Genomic DNA, 24,201 nt, shown 5'->3' with positions numbered 1-24,201 from the left:
CAACTCTCACTTCAGCATTCTCCATCTTTGCTTCTTTTTCTCAAAATATTAATTAAGAAAAAAAAAGGATACTGCTCTTTTCCAGGTTCGCTTCGTGCGCTTGCCATCTTGAGCGTGGCATCACCCTTTCTCCAGTAACCTTTCTTTGGCGCCGCAAGGCCGCTCCCCATTCGTCGGGGGCGACGGCGACGCACGCCTCCAATGGCCCCGCCCCTCATTTAAATACGTGGCGGCGCCGGGTACGTCGAGGCTGCCGCGGACCCAAGATGGCGGCGTGTGGACGTGTACGGAGGATGTTCCCCTTGTCCGCGGCGCTGCCGCTGCTCTTGCTCGTGGCGGCCCGGGCCCAGAGGCTCCAGAACGCGGGCGCCTTGCACGCTCCAGTGCTGGGCCTCAGGGCCTTCGGAGATGCCGCGGAGCATCAGCCTCAGGCGCACGCTCCGCAGCCGCCCCAGCCTCCGCAGCAGCCGCAGGCGCAGCAGCCACCTCAGCCTCAGCAGCAGCAACAGCAGCAGCAGCAGCAGCAGCAGCAGCCGCCACCGCCGCCGCAGCCCTTCCCGGCTGGAGCGGGGCCGGCCCGGCGGGGCGGCGCGGGACCGGGGGGCGGCTGGAAGCTGGCGGAGGAGGAGACGTGTCGGGAGGACGTGACCCGGGTGTGCCCAAAGCACACCTGGAGCAACAACCTGGCGGTGCTGGAGTGTCTGCAGGACGTGCGGGAGGTGAGCGCCCCCCGCTGGGAGGGGGGACTACAGGGGGAGGGGAAGGGGCGCCCCTGCCCTGCCGGCCACTTTGTCCGCGTCCTGGGCCGTGCAGGTCTGGGAAGGATCGCTGCTCCTTCCCAGGAGGTAGTGGGTGAGGGAGGGGTAAATGTCCGAGGAGTTGCGGTCCGGTCCGCGGCTCCCTTCTTCCCCTGCTTCCTTTTGTGTGTTCTGTGGTGTTCTCCGAGGGGCACGCGCTGGGGGGGGCGGGGGCTTCTTAGCCTCCCATTGACAGGTCCGGGAACCCGCTACTTTTGTACAAGTTGGTGGAGAAGGCTTAGCCGCCTCCGAGAACCCCGGGGCAGAGCCGCCCGGGCCCCCTGTGGTGTCCGCCATGGTAATGATGACTCACATTTGCGAAGCGCTTTATAGTCCCTGTCGGTTATTTCCCTGATCCTCGCTCGAGTGGCTACTGCCCTTATCCTCCATTTTACAGATGGGGAAATTGAGACCGAGAAAAGTTAGGGGTCTTTTCCTACAGACTTTTCCTAGTGTTTAAGGCGGGGTAAAAGTGTTAAGGCTCTTGTCCTCCTAGCAATAACCCAGCCCAACATTCTAGACATTTCGCTCTTTGATGAATTGGTAGTACCATTTTTAAAGTCTGTTGGGGGGCAGCTAGGAGACTCAATGTATAGAAAGCCAGGGGTCCTGAGTTCAAATTTGGCCTACCTGTGTGATCCTGGGCAAGTCACAACCTCCATTGCCTAGCCCTTCCTGCTTTTGTGCTTTGGAACCAATACACAGTATTAATTCTACGACGAAAAGTAAGAGTTTAACTAAAAAATAAATAAATGAAGATTTTTAGTATGCAACCCAAAAGCACGACAAGTTTTTGCTGCTTTTGAAAATGAAATAGAAGTCCGGTTAGCCTTTGAGGTTGGTGATCTGTCCTTCATAAATGACTTGTTTTTCTGGTATCCAAATTTAGTTCTCTAATAATAATTCAGATTTGGGTAGACCGAAAATTGTATGGTGTGATTAAATTAGGGCTGATAAATTAGTCAACATTGAGGATTTTCTTGTTTCCTGTAGAGGTCATAATACAGATGTAGAAATGCATGTAGGCTTGTTTACAGGAGGCATATGCATTAGGGATGTTAGAATTTGTCCGAGCAGGTAGGTAGAGGAGAGCATCCAGGAAAGATGTGCACGTTGAATGTACACTCTACTGTTTCTATTAGTCTGAGGTCCATTTTAAAAAGTGTAATAAAAGGATATGAGAAGTCCCTTAATATAACAGAAGATAACTGACCTGCATTGGAGTCTGGAGGCGAGTCATTAACTTCCCAGTGCCTCCAGCGGCACTTGGTTTTGGGATCAGTTGATGACCTACATTAGTTGAGGGTGTTTCCTTCACTGGGAGGAGTAGATTCCTACACGAATGAAATCACTGGTCCTGTTGGTGTTTTTTTTTTTTGTTTGTTTGTTTTTTTACATAGAAAGACATTATGGATAAGAAATTTGTTCCCAGATAAATTTTGTCTTTCTAAAAACAGCTTAAGTTTAAACTTGAATAAGAATTAATAAAAGCTTACATTTATACGACACTTTAAGATTAACGTACTATAGTGAATATATTTCCATTTGATCTTTACAGCTTTTGACATGTGTTGTGATTTCCCCCCTTTCACTTCTCCTTGATTGTTTTCTTTTAAAGTCACTGTAGGGTGAATAATTGAACTTCAGAGGCTTGGAGACTATAGTAGTACATTGATTTTCATTAATCCTCTAGTTTATTCCCTTAAGATTCTTTGAATTTTTCCTTAGTCCTTAGATGTATAGTCAGTTTTCCTCCAAGTGATCTTTATGTCAGTGATTTCCATATCTCTTAATGCTATCATTTACTGTACTACTCGGCAGGATAAGGGGATTTTATATGTGTATGCTTATAGGGAAGGCAGACTAGACCCTCTCTGACTGGCTTCTCTCTTCCTCTCCACCTTGAATATGCTAACCCCTACATGGCCCGTATTGCAGGGACCTGTGGTTTTGCTGGCGTGTGAGCTTCCTCTTCTAAAACAGATTGTAATCTTTTTATAACTTTTATTATCTTAGAATGTTGTGTGAGTCCATGGTGATCCTGTTGCTGTCAGGGAGAAGGAGATTCTTGAACTGAAGTTTGGGGCCTCCAAATCAAGGAGCCTCTAGACTCCTTTACATGATATGCAATAGGAATGTTTTAAATTCAGCAGTCACTATTATAATCCCCATTAGCCATGCTAGCAGAGAGGAGACTATTTATATGTGACTAATTATAGGATCTGTTAAATAGGCATAATAGATGAAATCCTGCTTTATTAAGTGGAAAGAATCCCAAACTGGGATTCTAGTCCCTGGTAGATTATTGACTTATTTGGTGACAGGACAAAGAAAGATTGGAGGTAACTTCATTTTGTTCCTCTTACAGAGTTGATAGAAGCTGCGGAAAGAAGTTACTACATAAGACTTTTTTTTTTTAACCCTTAACTTCTGTGTATTGGCTCCTAGGTGGAAGAGTGGGAAGGGTGGGCAATGGGGGTCAAATGACTTGCCCAGGGTCACACAGCTGGGAAGTGTCTGAGGTCGGATTTGAACCGAGGACTTCCCGTCTCTAGGCCTGACTCAATCCACTGAGCTACCCAGCTGCCCCCCCATACATAAGACTTTAATTGATAATAATTCACTGGACTATATAGAGCAGTTTTTTTATACCCAGAAGATACTCAGTAAATGCTGTTGATTAACTGACAGAGGATAAGTGAAAAACTGTTGAATTTTATGCTTCTTTAGGAATACAAAGAGAAGTCTTCTAAATTAAAGGAGCTGTGGTTTAAAAAACATGAGCAACATGTTTTTTGTTTTCTTTTGAAGCCCTTAACATGGAATCTTACTGTATGTGACTTTGGAATTTAGCTCTGATGGATGCATTTGAAAGATAGCAACTTGCTTATGGAACTGTACTTTAGATACAAGTAATATGAAATTATCAACATAGTGGAATAAGAAAAAGCTGACAGCCTTTTTTATTCTTTGAGCTCAAATCTTGGGAAACTTTTTTGCATTCTTATCAGGATTATGAAAAGGTAGAGATGCTAAACCTATGGAATATTTAAGTGTAAAGAATGCAAACTGCTTTATTTTGGTTATAAAAGTGTGCTAGGAGTGTCTGGTGAAGTTTTAAGTTCAAGCAGGTTTTTAAGTTGTCTTTTTCCTAGCGAAATATTAAAATTTATGTTGTGGTTCACATTAATAAGTGTACTTAAAGATAACGTTTAATACTAATGAAGTAGACTTCTGTGCTTCCCCATAGTTATTTTAAATTTTCCAAGTGAATTGTTGTATGCCAATAAATTTGACTTTTTACATAAACAATATGATAGGCTTAATTATCTTTTATCCGAATTGTTTAATTTATGGCTTTTTCATAGCTTCCTTCATGAAGTTTTTAAAGTAATGTTATTAAGTGGGGGTTAAATCTTTAAAAGACCTTCTCAGATGATTTTTTTAAAGTATTCAGTTTACTAAAAGGTCAATCAGTTGAATGATAATGATTGATTACTGACTGGTAGCCTTGGAATATGAAGATTTCTTCTCAAAGCATGGTCAGAAAGAGAAAAGTACAGATTTCTCTGGCCTAGCTATCTATCTGTCTATGGGAGTTTTTGGATAGTCTGCCCTTCATGCACAGATGGAAGAAAATCCTTTTTAAGAAGTTAGCTGGACATCTGATTGGGGGGATCACAGTACACAGAACACCAGGCCTGGAGTCAGGAAGAGCTGAGTTCAGATTGTGCTTCAGCGACACTAGCTGTATTATCCTGGGCAAGTCACTTAATCTCTGCCTCAGTTTCCTGGGGACCAAATGAAACAATAATTGTGAAGCATTTTGCAAATCTTAAAAGTACTATAGACACTCTAGCTGTTATGATAACTAGCTATTATTTGAGGTGTTCAAGCACTTTAAGACTACAAATGGTGTCTAGTGTCAGGAAGATGTGCTGGGCACTGAGGGTGAAAATAGAGTTATTGATCTAGACGTTGGTTTTGTCATATTGAAAATTCCCTTTTGGTTGTGTTTTGCCTCTTTCCAGTGTTTGTCATCCCCATGGTGTATATTTTCTTTAAATCATTAGTGTCAAACACAAAAACAATCCCTGCAGCCTGCTTATATACTTTCAAAAGTATATAAAGTTTCAAATTAACATGATTTGTATTATATTATGTTCATGTTTATTTTGTTAAATGTTTTCTAGTTCCATTTCCACTTGGAAGTTTTGACCAGCTATCAGTATGGCACCTCTGTTCTAAATCTTTTGGGGCCTTTCCTTCTCTTTGCCAGTATTATACTGTAAGTTTCATGGTCTCTGCAGCCAAGTATCTAGTACCCTGAACTGTGCTCTAAGAGAGTATTCAGTTCACCTTTATATACAGCTTGAAGGTTTACAAAGCACTTTTCCTCTTAGACTTATGAGATAGCAGGAGTAACAGCCCAGCAGTTAGTTGAGACTTAGAGACACAAACTTGTACAGTGTCACACAACTAGCAGAATGTGATCCTTTTCCAATTTGATGCCTTTCCTTGCACAGGGATGCAAGGAGCCAGCATTCCTCACCTCTGACTTTCACTGATATTAATTTCCTTCTCAAAGCCTTTCCTAATCAGGCTAATTGTTCTCTCTCCCTGTTCATGTGATCTTGTTTGATTGGTTTGCAGGTTTTATGAAACCTCAGCAGAATGTACACTCCTTGATTCAGGGACTGCTTTGTGTTTTTATATTCCTATTGCCTTGCAAATAGTAGTTCCCTACATAGAAATTTGTGACAACTGGCATTTTGGACCCAGGTGGCCTAAAAAGAGTCCAGAGTTCTCTCCACTGCTCTGTGCAGAATTGAACACAGATTAATGGATCAGTCTTAAACCAATAATGTGCATAAAACAAATTAAAAAAAACCTCTTTTCACTCTCCTCCTACATCTACTTAATTTACATAAAATAGAACTGCTTCCCAAGTTTCTTCTTCTCCAAAGACAACTGGAGGAAAAGACAATTGGGAAGTAAGAAGCAGTTGGGCCAATTGCTTGGGTCATATTAATGGGACTGTTAATGGTTGGGTCAGGATAGAACTAGAATCATTTTAGAACAGGTCTGTTCTCTTCCCCTCCATGAACCAAATGTAGGAACAACTGTACAGTATAGCTATTTAAAGTTTGCAAAGCACTTTACAAGCATTACCTTATTTGAGCCATACCACACCCCTTTGAGGTAGTTAGTACAGGTATTGTTATCTTGGGTCAGGTAAGTAGCACAGTGGATAGAGCACCTGTTTGTCTCAATTTCTTGCTCTGTGAAATGAGCTGGACAAGGAACTGTCAAACCATTTTCATTATTTTAGCCAAGAAAACCCCAAATGAGGTCATGACACATTGAACACTATTGACCAACAATAAAACATTGCTATATCTGTTTTTATAGATGAGGAAACTGAAGTTCCTGGTGGTTGGCATTTGTCTAGGATTAAAAAAAATTTTTTTTTATACTTTATGATATGCTAGGCATTGTGCTAATTGCTTTACAAATATCTCATTTAATCCTTAGTAAATGCCTGAGATTGGATTTGAGCTGAGATGTTCCTGACTCTAGGCCCAGGATTCTATCCACTGGGCCACCTGCCTGCCAAGGATTTCATAGCTAAATGAGTATCTGAGTCAGAATTTGAATTCCACTTCTTGACATCCAACACAAAGCTTAAAATAATAGAATGTCATTTCTTTTGCTCATTTTAGCGTGAGAGAAATAGTTGGCATCCTGGCTATGGGGTCTTGAAAATGAAAACCTGGGTTTTAGTCCTGCTTCTGAGATATACTGACTCGGGGACCCTGATGGAATCTTTTAACCTCAGTACTCCAGACACAAATGTCAAAAAGGCAAAACTTCCTGGTGGGACCAGATTAAAATGTAATTGGGAAATGTTTAACAAAATATCAAAGTATAATGCAATGTAGATAATTTTAATTTATGATTTATAGAAGTAAATACTTCTATTTGAATTTCATACCAGTGTAATGGTTAACTTTTTAGGGCTGTGGATTCCAGAAAAGGTACACTCACACCTTGGTGGAGAGCTTTTTTTCCTTTTCTTGGAATTTGCTTGTGTGAGTGAAAAAAATGGATTTCATCCCTGCCCTCTTTCTTCCTACCACATACTTTTTATGGGATCCTTCTAGCTCTTGATTAAATAATTTTTTTTTTTTAAGAAAAGTTATCATGGTTACAAGATTCATGTTCTTACTTTCCCCTTCACCACCACCCCCCGCCCCCCCCCCCCCCCATAGCTGATGAGCATTTCCACTGGTTTTAACACGTGTCATTGTGTCATCCATCAAGACTTCTAGCTCTTGATTAAAGAACTCCTGTGAGTGAGAACCAGGGACAGTCTACTTAATTTTGAGAGAACTAATGGGAAATGAGGATACAAAGACAAAAGCAGAGCAGCCTCTACCCCGAGGAGCTTCTATTCTGATGGGGGAGGGAGAATAATACCTAAGTCTAAAGATAAAGACAAGATAGATACAGAAGGCTGAGAAAGACACTTGCAAGGAGGTGGGAAGCTGAGGAGAGACTTCAAGGAGGAGGTGGGACTTGAGTTTTGAAGGAAACCTTGGGAGGAAACATATTCCAGGCATGGGGACAGCCTTTGCCTAGGTTTGGAGAGAGGAAATTAAATGCTGTCCATGGATCTCAATAAAGTGGGCCATTTTGTGAAGGGGTCAAGGAAAAGGTGGACTGGAGGCAGATTGTGTAAGGCTTTAAAGCCAAAGAGAGGAGTCTGGGTTTGGTCCTAGAGGCTGAAGTGGGGAGACATCTGAGGCAAGGAGAGCAGAAATAGATTATTGAAAAAGCCCAGGGAAATGGTGAGTCCCTGAACAATTCCAAGCCCATTCTAGACAAAAGCTTTGTCTAGAAAGTTTTTCTTTGATTTACTTTAGAACTTCAAGTTGTTCTCCTAGTTCTGCCTGTTGGGACCTGTGTAATCCTTCCTTCAATAACAGTACTTACCCCCCCCCCCCCCATCTTCTTTTAACTGGTCCTCACATTGGGAACACTAGGCCCTTCACCAGCCTGATTGCCCTCTGCACACACTCCTTTTTGCTGTCCTCCTAAAATGTGGTGCCTAGAACTGTACTCATCACAATAGCTATGCAAAAAAAGGGTTTGATGAAAAACAAGTGTTTGAGGATGATGTAGTGGAGATGATTTGGAATGCCAGTAACCATTTCTAAGCTATTACGACCTCGTCTATCCAGAGATGGGCCATTGGACTGCATGATCTTTAAGGTTTGCTAGTGCTGACATTTCATAACCTCATAACCTCATAACCTCATAACCTCAGCACCAAACTCAGTCTTATTCCCAGTAGTTAATTGCATAACTGCATATCACAGCCTAACTGATATTTTTTTGTTGGATTATTTTTAGGGGATTGAGAGGTTATATATGTCTATGATATTATGGGGATCTAGGCATGAACTTATCATTCAGGTATAAAAGATGTATTCTAAGAATGACTCTTATGAACAATATGCTCATTTACCAAACTTCATGATTGATTGATTACTTAAGCCTTGTAACAAAGTGTAACTCTGAGCTTATGTTATGCTGACCATTCCCTAAATCTTCAGTCCAAAGGTCAGTTGGACCTCTGGGCTGGGCACTGAGTCCTAAATTATCTTAGTCTCCTTCTCTGTGATCTTGTGGTTGTTAACTGAGCCAATGTTAAATTCTCTGCCATGTCACATTAACTACCTCCCATCACCCATTCCTTTATTCTCCAGTAAAAGATCGGGGACACATGTAGCTTTCTTTCTTTCCACCATGAGAAGAGCACACACACACTGGAGCCCATGTTGTTGAACTCTTTGTCTCTTGAGTCCTTCTTCCTTTATTGTGTTTCCTTTCACTTAAAACCCCTCCACCCATTTTCCCTCAGTCTCTATCTTCCCTTCTCAGGGGTTCACCCATGAAGAAGGCTTCAGGCAGCTACAAAATAGGGTTTTTCGGTTTTTAGAGATGAGAGAGGGGACATGAGAAAGAAAGAAAGAAAGACTCAGAGACAAGAGAATTGCAGCAAAGTGTAAGCCTAACAGTGAGTAGGCTCTTGGTGGACTTGATCTTCCTTATGGTCAGGCATACTGATTTTTATTGGGGAGGTAACAAAAAAGAAAGAGGAGAAGGGAGATTCCTAACATTATGAGGTAATCATCCCAAGATACTGTATCCAGATCCTAAAACAAGGGATGTAGCTAACTCCCAGAATAGGAGTTCATATGACCTAAGGCATTTGAGTTTGTCTGATAGTTTTGGTAAAACAAAGATACTGAGATATCTGGTCAGTCTTTTGGAGTGTAGCCTCAGGACTGGGTTGTAATTTGACAAGGTTAAAGACTTAATAGAACTCAAGGTTACAGAAACCAATCATTAGAAATATCATGAGTCAACTTTTGAGCACCCCAAAAATATTATCAAGATTAGTATATGCCTGGACTCTTACAGATACCATTGGTATAAGGAATTCCTGGTGAGGAGAGCATTTGACTTTGGGTCTGTGAAAAGGAAACACAAGTTTTATCATTGGATATATATATTATAGCTCACCTGGGCAAAAATAGGATATAGATGAGTTTGGAAAGAAGATCATAAGCTTGTCACAGAGGTGTGATACAATAGTAATGAAAGACTTCAGTTATCTATACATCTGCTGGAGTTCTTTCTTTATGACAGGTAAAGTAGCTAACTATTTCTTTTTTATATACTTTCATTTATTTTTTTTATTCAAAAATGATTTATTTCCCCAATTACATGGAGTGACAGTTTTCAACATGTTTTCTGAAATTATATGATCCAAATTGTGTCTCCACCCTTCCCCCAATTGATGGTAAGCAATTTGTTCTGGCTTATACATGTATTATCATCCAGAACATACTTCTGTATTGGTTAAAGTGAAAGGTTTTGTATGCTTTAATCCACATCTGACTCCAACAGTTCTTTCTCTGGAGGTGGATAGTATTCTTTCTCTTAAGTCCTTGAAAATTGTCTCAGATCATTGTATTGCTGAGAGTAGCTAAGTCTTTCACAGCTGATCCTTCCATAGTGTTGCTGTTACTAAGTATAATGTTCTCTTGGTTCTTCTTTTTCTGCATCAGTTTATGTAGATTTTCCAGCTTTTTCTGAAATCATCCTGTTTATCATACAACACAGTAGTATTCCATCACTAACATACCACAGTTTGTTCAGCCATTCCCTGTTAGATGGACATCTCCATAATTTCCAATTCTTTGCTGCCACCAGAAGAGCATCTATAAATTTTTTTAACGAGTAGGTCCTTTCCTCTTTTGTATGATCTCTTTGTATAGACTCAGTAGAATAGCTTCTTTTAAAAAAATTTTGTTTATTCAGTTTATTGGTTACATCAAAATTTCTAGGTATCTCCCTCCCCTCCCCTGTTCCTGCACTAGAAGAGCCATTGCTTAACAAAAAAAGCTGTATATATAAACTATGCCTTTCTATTTACCATTTCTTTCTCAAGAGATGGACATTCACAAATTATTCTTCAAGCATTAATTCTGTTGTATAAAATCTCTTGGTTCTACTTGCTTTACTTTTCATGGTATACAGTTTTATAACTCTGGGTATAATTCAAGATTATTCTCCAAAATGGTTGGATCAATTCACAGTTCTAACTTTATTAGTGTTCCCATTTTCCACATCCACTTCAACATTGCTCTTTTATCATTTTAGCCAATCTTATAGGTGTGAGATATTTTAGAATTGTTTTGATTTGCATTTCTTGTCAGTAATGATTTAGAGCATTTTTTTTATATGACTATATATGGCTTTGATTTTTTTCATTGGAAAACTAACTGTTCATATCTCTTGACCATGTATCAATTGGGGAATAACTCTCATTCTTATGAATTTGACAAAGACTGTAGCTAGGAGGTCCTGTTTCAGATTTGGTCTCAGACACTGGAGCTGATTCTCACTAACTGGGAAGAATTAGTTATTGGGCATGGTAATGCTGGAGTGTGGAACAGTAATCAATTTGTGATAGTCATTGTGGAGATAGCCTGTCAGAATTAAGCAGTTGGACCCAGCCACAAGATGAGCAATAAACAAAGACACAGAGGTAGAAATGAGAATATTATATGCAGAATAGGACATTGTACTTGGTGATTAAGGAATGGAATAATAATTCATAGTTTTTAGCCCTTTGTGATTAGGAAGTTTTTTTCACACTGGAGTAGAATATTTGAGGATACGAGAAAACCAAGATTCAGGAAGACCTTGTCCACCATTGTCTGAGGAATTTACATGTGATTTGATAGGCAAGTCCATAAGCCTAAGGAATAATGAATATGAAGTGACCTGTTTTTAAATTTTTTAAATTTTGCTGAAACTTAAGTTGTCCATAAGATGTTAAAATGGGCAATAAATGATTTTTAGAAGTATCTATTTTGTGTCAGTAGATATTTGTTGATAGAAAATTGTTGTATTCTGATTTATTATGCAGTAATAAGAAACTAATACACGTGGACAGCCAAAAATAGAGACATTTCTTTTTTATTTGGATCACTACATTCCTAGCATACTTAATTGTAGCTGTTAATTTTCCAGCAGTAGTAGTCTAAAAGATTTCTCCTGTTTACAATGAAAAGTTTAAAATGAAAACATTGTTTATATATCTAATAGGATGTGATGGAATCTGGTTTTAAAACTACTTTTACTGCTATACCTATAAAGTTAGCTGTCCAGATTAGAAATTCTGAACTTTAAAAACTCTGTGTTACCTTCTGATCTCTTTCTGTGTGTCAAGAGAATTAATCTTCTTTCCAATATTCTTAGCCTAAGTATTTAACCCTAGAGTTGGAAAGTGGAGCTTATTAAACTATAATAGATGAATTTCAAACTTAAGGAGAAAAAAATTCCTATGATGGCTTTAGTATTGTGCCCAAATTGATAACTGAAAATGAGTTAAAATTGGATGTGGAGAGGTAACAAATATTGGTTGCGTTAGAGAGACACTAGATTTAGAGCAGTGATGGGCAAACTTTTTAAAGAGGAGCCAAAGGAAAGGAAATGTTCATCTGTCAGTCTGCTTCTAAGGCAACTCTTTTGAAGTTTCATTGTACTGTATCTTACTCATTGTATTCGTCAGATTAGAAATAATGTCACACAGCCATATAGAACATTTCAGGGGGCTGCATATGGCCCAAGGGCCGTAGTTTGCCCATCACTGATTTAGAGCATAAAGCATATTGATAGATTGATGGGGTTTTTCAGAGATGGAAGGGACCTTAAAGATTATATATAGATATATACCAAAGAGGCTATGTTGTTCAGTCCTGTCATTTTGAAGATAAAGACACAAAGGTTGAGTGACTTGATCAAGATCACTGAGGTAATAAAATGGCATTTTATGGGATTTGAACCTAGGTCCCATGGCTCAAGTTCAGAACTCCCCTAGAGTCCACCATCCTCTTCCCTATTTGACAGAGGACTGGGATGTCTTAGGATCTTAGAGTTGAATGTATCTTAGAAATGATCCAATCTGATTTCCTCATTTCACAAAAATGAAAAAACTGAAGTCCAGAGAGCTTTTGACTTCCTTAATGTCACATGGGTACTAAGTAGTTGAGCCAAAAAATGACCCCCATGCTACCTTACTATATGTAGCAGAATTACAAATGCAGAATGAAACTGGGTATGTTTGTTAAATTGAGGGAGCTCTGTTTGCTCTGGTATTGGGGGTAGGAGTGCGGGAAGGATTTCATTGGCATAGAAAACTCCTGAGTGTGGAAGCTTTCTCTAACCCTTTCATGCCCTGATGATTCAGTGTCCTGCTGTCCTGATTGATGGGTGATTGATTCCCTTACTTGCCCTGGTTCCAGCTTTTTAGCCCCACAGTACCTTCTCAATAGCTTTATCACTGTCTAGAGCACTGAGGGTCAGGTAAGTTTCGACTTGCTAAGGTCACACTGCTGGAGTATGAAAGAGGCAGGACTTGTGCCCAGGTCTTTCTGGCTCTGAGGCTACATCGTACTGCTTCTGGACTTAAACAGGCAACAACAATTTATATAAGCCGAGTGTAGGAAGTGAAATGTTTTCCAAAGGGAAAAGAGGTTATTTAAACAACGAGGTCTTCTAGCTTGGAGGCAGGCTTTGTATCCACTATGCCACGCTGTTGCTGACACATCCTTACTGACTGTGGTTTCAATTTTTGAATCAAAATCAAACAAACTCTTGTTATTGTTCCTGGAAAGAGCATATCAGTTTACTCTGCTAGAGCTCCACTCACCATCTTTGTGATTTTTCAAACCAAAATATCCCTCTGTAATCACTACTCCTTTATCAAATGAGATTTCTTCCTATAAAAATGTCAACTCCTTGGGGCAATTAGTATCTTAAGTTTATGTATTTAGAATTCCAAATGCTTTTTTATTCATCTTTGCATGGGTCAGCGCCCACTCTGCAATTTGTAGTCTCAGACTTGCTTAGTCACATAGGTAATATATGTCGAGTTTGCACTTAAACAGAGGCCTTTTGAACCCCAGGAAGACAAATTTTTCTATTGTCACACTCCTTCTCCCTATCTCAGGTTCCTTTTACATTTCCCAAATGAGGAATTTTCAGAAATAAGATGCCTAGATTTTTGCAAGTTATTGACACATTAATCATATTTAGTTAGGGAAGGGGAAAAGAGCATTTTTAGCTTTTCTGCCTTTCCAAGGGGATTCCATCAACAAAATATTTTTTTCTTCCAAATTTTGCTTAACTAATGAATGCCAGATTTTTGTCCTTACTAATTTTAGCTTTCCTCTCTCACTTTTTCATGTTATTATTCATTTACAATAGTAATAATAGCTGAGATCTATCTAGTACTATAAGATTTACAAAGCACTTTCTTATATTTTCTCATTTTAGTTTGTAATTGGGTTATAGAGTTGAGTTAATCCGCATAAGAATATCTGGGGTTCTGTTGTCCAATCTTCATTATTCAAGTTTTTGTATTGTTTGGCCACTAATAAACATTTCTTTTCATAAAAGCAACCATTAGCAACTTTTAAAAAACCTGATTATTTTACTATCCCTCCTACTTCAAGAAACCTATGCTGTATACTTTAGAGCAGTGATGGGCAAACTACAACTCCCTGAAATGTTCTATTGGGCCCAGAGACATTATTCCTAATCTGACGAATACAATGAGTAGGATACAATACAATGAAACTTTGAAAGATTTGCCTTAGAAGCAGACTGACAGATGAGCATTTCCTTTCCTTTGGCCCCCTCTTTAAAAAGTTTGTCCATCAGTGCTCTAGAGGAATCAAGAGCACCTCCCTTCAGCTAGTGGGTTCATTTGAAAATCTGCTTCCCTCCCCTCCCCCCACCAGGGTTAATTAGACTGGTTTGTAGCAAGCTTTTGTTCTAATTGACATTTTTTTTTTCATTTTTGACCCCACTTTGCTTTGGTACAACTAATCCTCTTTCACTTTGGTTTTGAATGATGCTAGAAATAATTGATTTTTTTCCCCATAACAATAGCTTCTGCAGTATCCCTAACAATTATTGAGTTGTGCTTTTTAGGAACCTTAATTTACCCATTTCCTTGTAGTAATTATCCATTCTTTAAAACCACAGCATTAAATGCAAGGAACAACGGAATGCATGTATATCAAATGAAATCCAGAACATAATTGACAGAGAGCTAATAAAGAGCTGGTTTTGTGTGTCTAGGGTCAGCTGTTCTATGCCAGCCTAATATTAGTAGACACACAACCATTGCTGTCTGTCACAAAATGAAATCATATCAAAATTGTGTGTCTCAAATAATTCACAAGCCACTGTGGTTAGGGAGGGCACTGGCAATTGGGCGGAGATGAGGAAGGGCTTTCTGAATGAGCTCCTCAAAGCACTTCTCTTAAAGAGAGATTCCATGAGGAATTGGAAAAGTGGGCATGATGACTAGCCAGGGCAAAGACTCAGAGAAGGGAAATCCCGTTTATGAGGAATTGCAAGAAGGTTAATTTGAATTCATTGTAGAGGAAGTGGAGTAAGTAGGTGTTTAATGCCTTAATAAGTTTAAATTGGGGTGGGGGGAAGGATAGATAGATTGTGAAGGACTTTTAAAGCCAAATAGAGAAGCTTGTATTTGGTTTTAGAGACAGTAGGAAACCATTTAAGATTATTGAGTTAGGGAGGGTCATTGTTAGACTTGTACCTTAGCAGAATCACTTTGTTAGCTCTGTGGAGGATGGATTGGAGAGATGAGATCATGCACTGAGGTCAAGAAACCTTGCAGGTAAGAAAATGGTTATTTTCCTTAATGAGGAGGTGAAATCACTTAAATTCTTCTTGAAAGACTGACTTTTTAGTGCCTTTGGAAAATGAACTAGGAGCAATAGGTGAAAATTACTAAAAGGCAAATTTAGCCTTGGTATGAGATAAAAATTCCTTATTACTAGAACTATCCTAAAATGGATTGAACTACCTCAATAGGTAACGTGTCCCTGGTCACAGGGAGATCATTCAGCAGACATTTAAATTCTGGATCACTTTTCGATTATGCTGTCAAAAGGGTTATTGGTGGGACTAGTTGGTCTCTGTAATTCTGTCATTCTGAGTTAGTCTTGCTGTAAGGCAGGAGGGAACATTTAGAAGATAGTCATGGAAGGTTCTGTTTTAGAAAGTAAAACATATGTAATCTATATCAAATAATTTGCTGACCATCTTGAGAGGGGAAGTAGGGAGAGAATTTGGAACTCAAAATTTTGGGAAATTATTGTTTAAATTGTTATTACATGTAATTGGGGAAAATGTTATAGTAAAAAAAAAAAAGAGAGAGATCGAGATTAGTATAAGCAGCAGTATAAGGAAGTTGGAGAGGTATCCTGGAGTCATAAATGTAAAACTGAAAGGGGCCTTAGGGATCACTTTTCCCACCCTATTTTTATCATCGAAGACCTTGAGACAGAAGGAGGTTGAGTAATGTGTCCATAGGCACCTAAGACTTAGTAAACAGAAACTCAGACAGGAAGAGTGAATATAATGATCTTTTGTCCTCTGGAAGAGTGATTAGATGTTTTCCAATTTTATGGAACTTGGAGGTAGAGAGAAAGGTTCATAAAGGTTCAGGAGAAAAACTATTGTTTTTCCCAAGATAGACTCTCAGTTTCCCTTTCTTACTATTGGTAAGAGAACTTGAAACAGCAAAATTATTTTCAGGGTAAGGTAGGATTCTAATGTGTGTATCTTGTTCAAGTAAAACTTAAGCCCCTTTCCAATGATGAAAATATCCATTACAATATAATAAAGTATCATTTTATGAAGACTGTTTGACATTTTATAGGAAATTCTAATACTTTACATAAATACCATATCCAAAGTACATCATAAATAGGTTCATTGTTAAGTGGACCAACTTATGAAACATCTTTTGTGGAGAATATCTCCTTCCAAAGGATTCATTGTATTTTCATCAGCATGGTCATTTTGAAGTGCTGACATGTTTGTTGTGACAAGGAAATCACTTTTTATAGTAAAAGATGCAACACTAGGATTTGTTTAAAAATAGGATTCTGGTTTTAAAATAATGTTCTTCCCCAGTGCTTAGCTCAGTACTCCACAATATCATGGAGTCTTATTTATGTTTGCTTATTTAATGCATTATTACCCTAATTCTGAACACACTCAAAATGATCTGAAAGCAAGTAGTTCCATTGGTGGCTCTTTGTTCCAGGGTGAGTCTTGTAAAGGGGGAAAAATTATGGTTGGGTTTAAAGTTTGGTCACCAGATTACCTGATTCTAAAATAAAAGACCCAAGTCAGGATGATTTTAATGGTGGTTTATTTACAATTAGGAAGGGTGAAGAGTGAGAGTGAGAAGTGAGTGTGAGTGTGAGTGTTACTCCAACCAGGTCCAGAGACGAACCAGGAAGGGCTTCAGAGGCCCCCACCAAGGGGGACACAGAGGTTAATTAAACAAGGCTTCTAGCCACTATCCCTCCTCTAAGAAAAGAGGCCTCAGGCCTCCAGAAACGCCTAGGAAAAGGAAAGGGAGTCAGCCTAACTTACCCACGTGACAATTCAAAAGGAAGCAGTCTGAGGTCTCAATGAGCTCCTTCAAGGACAGGTTCAAAAGACCAAAATCCTCTTCACAGGAAGTTACCATCATATTTAAAAGATAGTTCGTTTAGTCACTTCCTGCATCCACCCTCCAGTTCTTCGTGGACAAATGACAGTCTCAACCTTGTTTCGGACTGCTCAGGGGGCAGTCACTTGTTTTTGATTTGTCACTTAGTAGCACATGTGGGTTATAGACATGCCCCCCCCCCCTTTTAATTCTAACTTGGGTGGGGTGACATATTCCTGGTAGCTAAAGTCTAAAGAATCATTAAGGGTGAGCTAATTCCATTTACACAGTCTCATATGTAGGGGATAAGAATGTTGCTGTGGTCTTTTCAGTGTTAGATTGTTCTGTCTGTTGATGTATGCTTCAGTGACTATAGCATTTAGCATGAAGTTGTTTTCAGATCTTTGTGGATCTTTCTTTTTTTTCTTTTTAATTTAATTTTCTTTTTTAAAATTTAGAATTTTTTCCATGGTTACATGATTGATGATTTTCCCCATTTCTCTTCTTTCCTCCTGGAGCTAACAAGCAATTCCACTGGGTTATACATGTATCATTTGTTCAAAACCTGTTTCCAGGTTATTCATATTTGCAATAGAGTGATTTTTAAACATCAAAACCCTAATCATATCCCCTCCAAACTATGTTATTGATCATATGTTTTTCTTCTTCATTTCTACTCCCACAGTTCTTTTTCTGGTTGTGGATAGTGTTCTTTCTCATAAGTTCCTCTGGATTGTCCTGGATCATTGCATTGCTGTTAGTAGAAAAATTTATTCGATTGTACCACAGTGTATCAGTCTCTGTGTACAATGTTCTCCTGGTTCTTTTCCTTTTGTTCTGCATCAATTCCTGGAGGTCTTTCCAGTTCACATGGAATTCCTCTAGTTCATCATTCCTTTCAGCACAATAGTATTCCACAACCATCAGATATCATAATTTGTTCAGCCATTCTCCAATTGTTGGACACCACCTCATTTTCCAGTTTTTTTTGCCACTACAAAGAGTGCAGCTATAAATATTTTTGTACAAGTATTTTTCCTTATTATCTCGTTGGGCTATAAACCTAGCAGTGGTATGGCTGGATTAAAGGGCAAGGCAGTCTTTTAAAGCCCTTTGCACATAATTCCAAATTGCCTTCCAGAAGTTTTGAAACTTTCTAGGAAGAAAGTATTCCCTCATGGTTAGCAAAATTTGTTACTTTTCAGATTATTTTTAGCATATTCTATTAATCATACTTATATCTTACTAGAATCAATTCAGATTTCCTTGAAATGTAAAGTCATGTTTATACTAATACTTCATTTGTGTTATATGTGTTATATGTATATATACAAATATTATATATACACATTTTATATATTATCTATTATGCTTATACTAATACTTAACCTGGCATTTGTGATATACACACTATGCATGTATATATACATATTATACACAATACATACACACACACCCCATACCTCTATTGAGGAGATTACTATTCTTCAAGTCATTCAGATTTTTAGCCTTAAGAGTTGACTTTATTTTTTCTTCTTCCTTAACTTCCAGTTATCCAGCTAGCCTCCATCAAGGGGGCATGCAACCAGCTTAACTGAAGTAATGAAGTGTGTCCTAAGGGAGACCCGGTAAGGAGGGTCAAACCACTGCTGATACTTTGTCCACCACACTTCCTCAGTGTGAATAGTTCAGGATCCAAAGACCATGAGCTCTGAGGATTTCAATACTCCCCTGGCCCTTTGGTCCTGCTTTTAGACTGACTTCTACATCCATCTGTAGAGAAGCAGTCCCATGTGAAGAAAGAGCCCTCTGTTCTTGCCACCACCAGCAACATAAGCCCAAGAGTTGCAGGAACAGCATTTCTCCCCACTGCCTCCCAAACTCTTCCCTAGTAGTTCTCTTCCATGGTTGCAGCTCCCTATGGAAATGCTACTGAAGACCCAGAAAAGAGAATTCTTGCATCTGAGATGGGTGAGGTAGTAGTTCTGACTTAGTTCAGTCGGATGGGTTCTCATTCTTCACTTATTGATTACTATCTATTGACACAAACCACCTATTGATTTAGAGAAGTTAGTTGTGATATTTTTTTTTACCTTTAAGCAATTCAGTTCAATTAACATTAATGGATACATTAATTAATTGCTCATGATAGTGTACTAGAGATACAAAAAGATCAGTTTTGAAAACTTACTCATTTGGCTTGAGTGTTAGCTTGGAATATGATTGAGACTCAAGTTGTACCTAAGTGGACCCGCTTAGAAGAGCTCCAGAGTGTTGTTTTAATTGTCCTATACTGGCAGATCAACCACTAATGACTTATAATGTCAGGTAATTTACATCCCTTATTTTCTAGGATGTTATGTTGTAGATGGATTAGGCAGAAGTTTTCCTTCTTCTGCATGAGTGCAAAAGAGAGAAATCTTTAACCAGTATTTCTTTATCTCTGGTTTTAAGTGTGACAGCTGTTTTAGTTGAAGCTTTGGTCTAGTCCAGTGATGGGCAAACTTTTTAAAGAGGGGGCCAGAGGAAAGGAAATGCTCATCTGTCCTTCTGCTTTTAAGGCAACTCTTTCGAAGTTTCATTGTATTGTATTTTACTCATTGTATTCATCAGATTAGGAATAATGCCAGAGGCCAGATAGAACATTTCAGGGGGCCACAGTTTGCCCATCACAGGTCTGTTCCATTTTTTTTATCAGATTATTGTATGGATCAAATAAGATAATATATGCAAAGTGTTATATAAGTATAGTAACACCTAACACAACTGTAATCTGGTCTAATGAATACCTTGAAAAAAATCCCCACTCCCACACATTTGGCAGGTGGTTATATAGCCTTTACTGGAAGTTTGGGTGTGGGGCAAGGAATAAAAATTCACTTAACTTCCTGGCCATAGGATCATAGGCCTAAATATAGACTAGACTACAGAAGTCATCTAGTCCAATTCACTTAGTTTATGAGGAAACTGAGAGCTAGGGTGGTTAAGTGACTTATCTAAGGTTATACAGGGAGTAAACATCAGAAGGAAGAAAGGAAACACATTAAGTGCCTGCTATGTGCCTAGCACTATGCTAATATCTGTAATGCTAAGTGCTTTACAGATATCCCATTTGATCCTCAAAACAACCCTGAAAGGGAGGTGCTATTATTATTTCCATTTTTATAGATTAGGAAACTGAGGCAGATGGCGGTTAAGTGACTTTCCCAAGGTCATACAACTAGTGAGGGTCTCAGTCATATTCGAACTCGAGCAATCCTAATTCCAGCCCCAGTGCTTTATCCTCTCTGCCATCTGGATTTGAACCTACATCTTCTTAGTGTGCTTTTCAAATTACTAACCTCTTCCAATAGCCAATTGAGTGTACTTTTGACTAGTGCTAATTGTAAGGGAGTTTTTCTTGGTAGCAGGCCTCAATTTGTTTATGACTTTTCTGCTCATTGCTCCTGGTTCTGCCCTTTGGGACCAAGAAGAACAAGGATAACCCTCTTGCACATGACATCTATTCAAGACTTGAAGATAGCTGCTATTTTCTTCTCCCACTTTCCTCAAGGTTTTTCTGTTCCATAAAGCTTTCTATTTTCCTTCAGCTAATCCTGATATGGCATGTGCTCAAGACTGTTCATCATCCTGGAAATTAATTTGAACACTTTCCAGCATATCAATATCTGACCTAAAAGGTGGTTTCCATAACTAAGGATGACAGCAGAACTGCCCCTTCATTTTTAAAAACTAAAATACCTCTTCCTAATATGTGTCAGTCCAGCAAGGATTTATTGCGTGATTACTAGATCCTAGGGGTCCAAAGCAAAAACAAGATAGTCCTAGCCCCTAGAAAATGTCCTTCTGTTAGGCTGGGTTAATTTCATTTAAAAGGTATTAAAAACCATCCTTAGACCAAACTGGCCCATAGGACTAAGGCTGAAACCTTTGGAGTAGCTCCCTAGTGGCCCAAACACAAAAAGCCAGTTCATGAGAACTTGGGCTCATGGCCAGCAGAGCAGCTATCACCTGAGCCAGGACTGTATCCTCACTACACAGCCTAAGGCTAAGCCAACTCACTTTTGTTAACTATTGTATGGTTTATGAGACTAGATTGAGTTTGGTATGGCCTAGAGCAGTATTGTCGAAACTTTTAGAGATTGTGGGCCCAAACTGCACCTTTAATTCACCTGTGAGGGCCCCCCCCCATTACCCCAGATGAGAGGGAGGAAGTGCTCCTATTGGGCTGCTGGGCAGAGGGGGGGTGGGACATGTGGAAAATGTCCTCAAGTGCTGTAGAGAGGGGGATTGGAGGTCCCTCTGGCACACGGAGGCACCTGTGCTATGGGTTTGCTAACACAGGCCTAGAGCATTTGGTGATTGATAGTAGGACAAGTTTGAAATGACACCAAGATTCACATTGTGGTGGAATTGAGTGGAAGGTAATACAGATTCAGAGGAAGGTGAGCCCCCAATGGCCTCTTGACTAGGAAGGTAAATTGATCAATGACCTTTTGGGCATTAGAAAGAAAATAAATTGTCTTTGAACCTTCAACAACTAGGAACAGATGTGACTGAACTATTCTGTCTGACCTGAGTCAGGCCTACACTACAACAACATAAAAATGCATACTAAATGTACACAAAGAAGACAAGGTAATTTCAGGGGGAGTTTCATGTAGGCCAGTAAGAGAGGCTGAGATAAGGACAGTGTGTATTCTAGTCATTGAGGATGGACTGCAAAGTGCATGAAGAGAGGAGGGGGATGTCCTTTGTGATAGAGAGCAAATAGGCTACTTAATGTGTAATCTAACTAGAAAGGGTACTTTGGGATCTTGAGCCTCTCTGAGTGTAGCCTAAGATCACCCTAGCTTTCTTGGCTGTCATATATACTGTTGGCTTGTAGTGAGTCTTTTCCAGATAAACTGTTGTCTGATCTGAATTTCTCTGTCTTGAACTTTCAAAATCAATTTCTTCAACACTTTACACTTCATCTTAATCAACTTTTAAAATAGCCGAGATGGAGTATTTAGTCACTTTTTGGTAACTGGATCATGTATATTTGAAGAAAATTTCAAAACTCAACATTTTCCATTTGGACATAAAATGAACTATTAAATTAAAAAAAAATTATCCAAGGAGTAAATTTTCCAGGAAGGTGCAAGTTTAAAAAATATATAATTTAAACTACACAAAGGCTTCCATTTCTGTGCTCCCCCCATCTTAGTAGTTTAGAGCATTATATTCTGTAATAGTGTTGTTTATTATTTGTAAAGCAGAGTTAACTCTTTACCTTTCTCCCCACTTAATTTGAGTCCTTATTGTAGTAGTTTGGTTACTAATAAAATCATTCTTCTAATAACATTAGTTGTGTAGAAGATGATGATATAATGAATGCTTATTATATCCAAGTACATCTCATTTTCTTCCATTCACTGATAGTCATTCTTGACTAAGCTTCCATCCCATTCTATCTTCTTTTATCATTCCTTATTCCATTTGTAATTTCCATCTCCAAGTTATTTGTTAGGCAATTATCTTGTTTTTAAAATTTTGATTTTTTAACCTACTATAAATTAGTATTTAATATCAAATTAATTATCTTCCTTGTGTTTGCTTTAGAGAATGACAAGTGCCCTACTGTCAGAATAAAAATGATTATGTAGGGCAGCTGGGTAGCCAAGTGGATTGAGAGCCAGTCCTAGAGAAGGGAGGTCTTAGGTTCAAATCCTGCCTTAGACACTTCCCAGCTGTGTGACCCTGGGCAAGTCACTTGACCCCCATTGCCCACCCTTACCATTCTTCCACCTAAGAGCCAATTCACAGAAGTTAAGGGTTTAGGAATAAATAAAAAAAAGATTATGTACTTTTAAATTATAGCAATTTTTTTTAGCTTTGTGACTCTGGGCAAGTCACTTAACTTCCACTGTGTAGTTCTTACTGCTCTTTTGCTTTGGAATCAATACACAATATTGATTCTAAGATGGTAAGGGCTTAAAACATTTTTTAAATAGTGACTTTATTGTATATTTTAATAGTTTTTTATTAATCAAATGTATTCTATCAAGTAATTCTAATTTCATTCTCTCCTGACTACACTTGGGCACCTATATGTTCTCTAACAATGATGTTTTTATTTTTTAGGTTTTGAAGGATGTTTTTCCTCTTTTTTTTATTATTACAAAATTTTCTAGCCTAAAGAAGAAATCCCAGATGGTGATTTAGAAGAGGAAGAATAATTTACTGAGTATAATGGCCTCTGTCCAAGGAGAGGTTGATCTCTGGCTTTACTAGGCCATTGGCAGGCATCTGCATAGGAGAATAGGATTTGTATTGTAGGAACATAGTCTTATGGGATTAAGGATGAAAAGACTATTGTTAAATTATACTCTTGGATTGTAGAAAATGTTCATACTCTGAAGATTACTTTCTCTTTCTTCCTTATCTTTAAGACAGACTCCTACCAGCCAAGTACTGGAATGATTTCTGGGAAGTGCTTATTAGCCCCTCTTAACTTAGAAGTCCTAATTATGGGCATTGTTGTGTTATGTGTGTTATTCCTGTTGACTCCCTAGGAGCATAGGGCCGCAACCATCTCACGCCAATGGACTCTGTTCTGGGCAACTTCCCCCAGCTGGGCCCATGTCATTCCGACAGCCTTTGTTTCGTTTTCGGCAGATCTTCACCAGATCTGTTTTGGCCTTCCGACTTTCCTCCTCCCTGGTGGATTCCAGCTCAGTGCTTGTCTGGCAACGTCATGGACTCTGTTGGAGAGCAATCTTCCAGACTAGGCGATCATTGGTTTTGTTGGTTTAATGAGGTTGCCGTTTCTGTAGCAAGTGAGACTTTTTACGAGGTGAGGTGCTAGCCTCACGCCCAACCCTCCTCCTTTTTCAGCCGGGCTTGGGACCGTCCTTGGCGGAGTTAAATATGGGCATTACTGTTTACAAATAATCTGACTCAAAAGCTATTATTTCTTTCGTAGAGTCCTGATATTGTCACAGCTAACCTCACCAGAATATGGGTATTGGATATGGGCAATGAGAGAGTGAGGAATCAAGGGTAACACCTAGGTGTTAAGTTTGGGTGACTGGGATGATGGTTATATTCTTTTTTTTTTTTAAATTAATATTCATTTTTAATATGGTTACATGATTCAAGCTCCTACTTTCCCCTTCACACCCCCCCCCCCCCGCTCTCCCCCCATCCATGGCCGATGCACTTTTCCACTGGTTTTAACATGTGTCATTGTTCAAGACCTATTTCCAAATTGTTGATAGTTGCATTGGTGTGGTAGTT

General features: G+C 39.1%; 1 protein-coding gene across 1 annotated transcript in view; it reads left to right on the top strand.

Annotated features, from left to right (window-relative positions):
* Positions 1-266: 266 nt before the first annotated feature.
* GLG1 (golgi glycoprotein 1) overlaps positions 267-24,201 on the top strand; it is a 156,990-nt gene continuing 133,055 nt past the window's right edge. Inside the window, exon 1 of the mRNA XM_044663114.1 lies at positions 267-719. Coding sequence (XP_044519049.1) covers positions 267-719 — 453 coding nt within the window. The remainder of the gene's footprint in view (positions 720-24,201) is intronic.

This window comes from Gracilinanus agilis, chromosome 2 (genome assembly GCF_016433145.1).
Source record: "Gracilinanus agilis isolate LMUSP501 chromosome 2, AgileGrace, whole genome shotgun sequence".
In the NCBI taxonomy this organism is placed as follows: domain Eukaryota; kingdom Metazoa; phylum Chordata; class Mammalia; order Didelphimorphia; family Didelphidae; genus Gracilinanus; species Gracilinanus agilis.
Note: the sequence above shows the minus strand (reverse complement) of the source record. Positions and strands in the feature narration are given on the sequence as shown.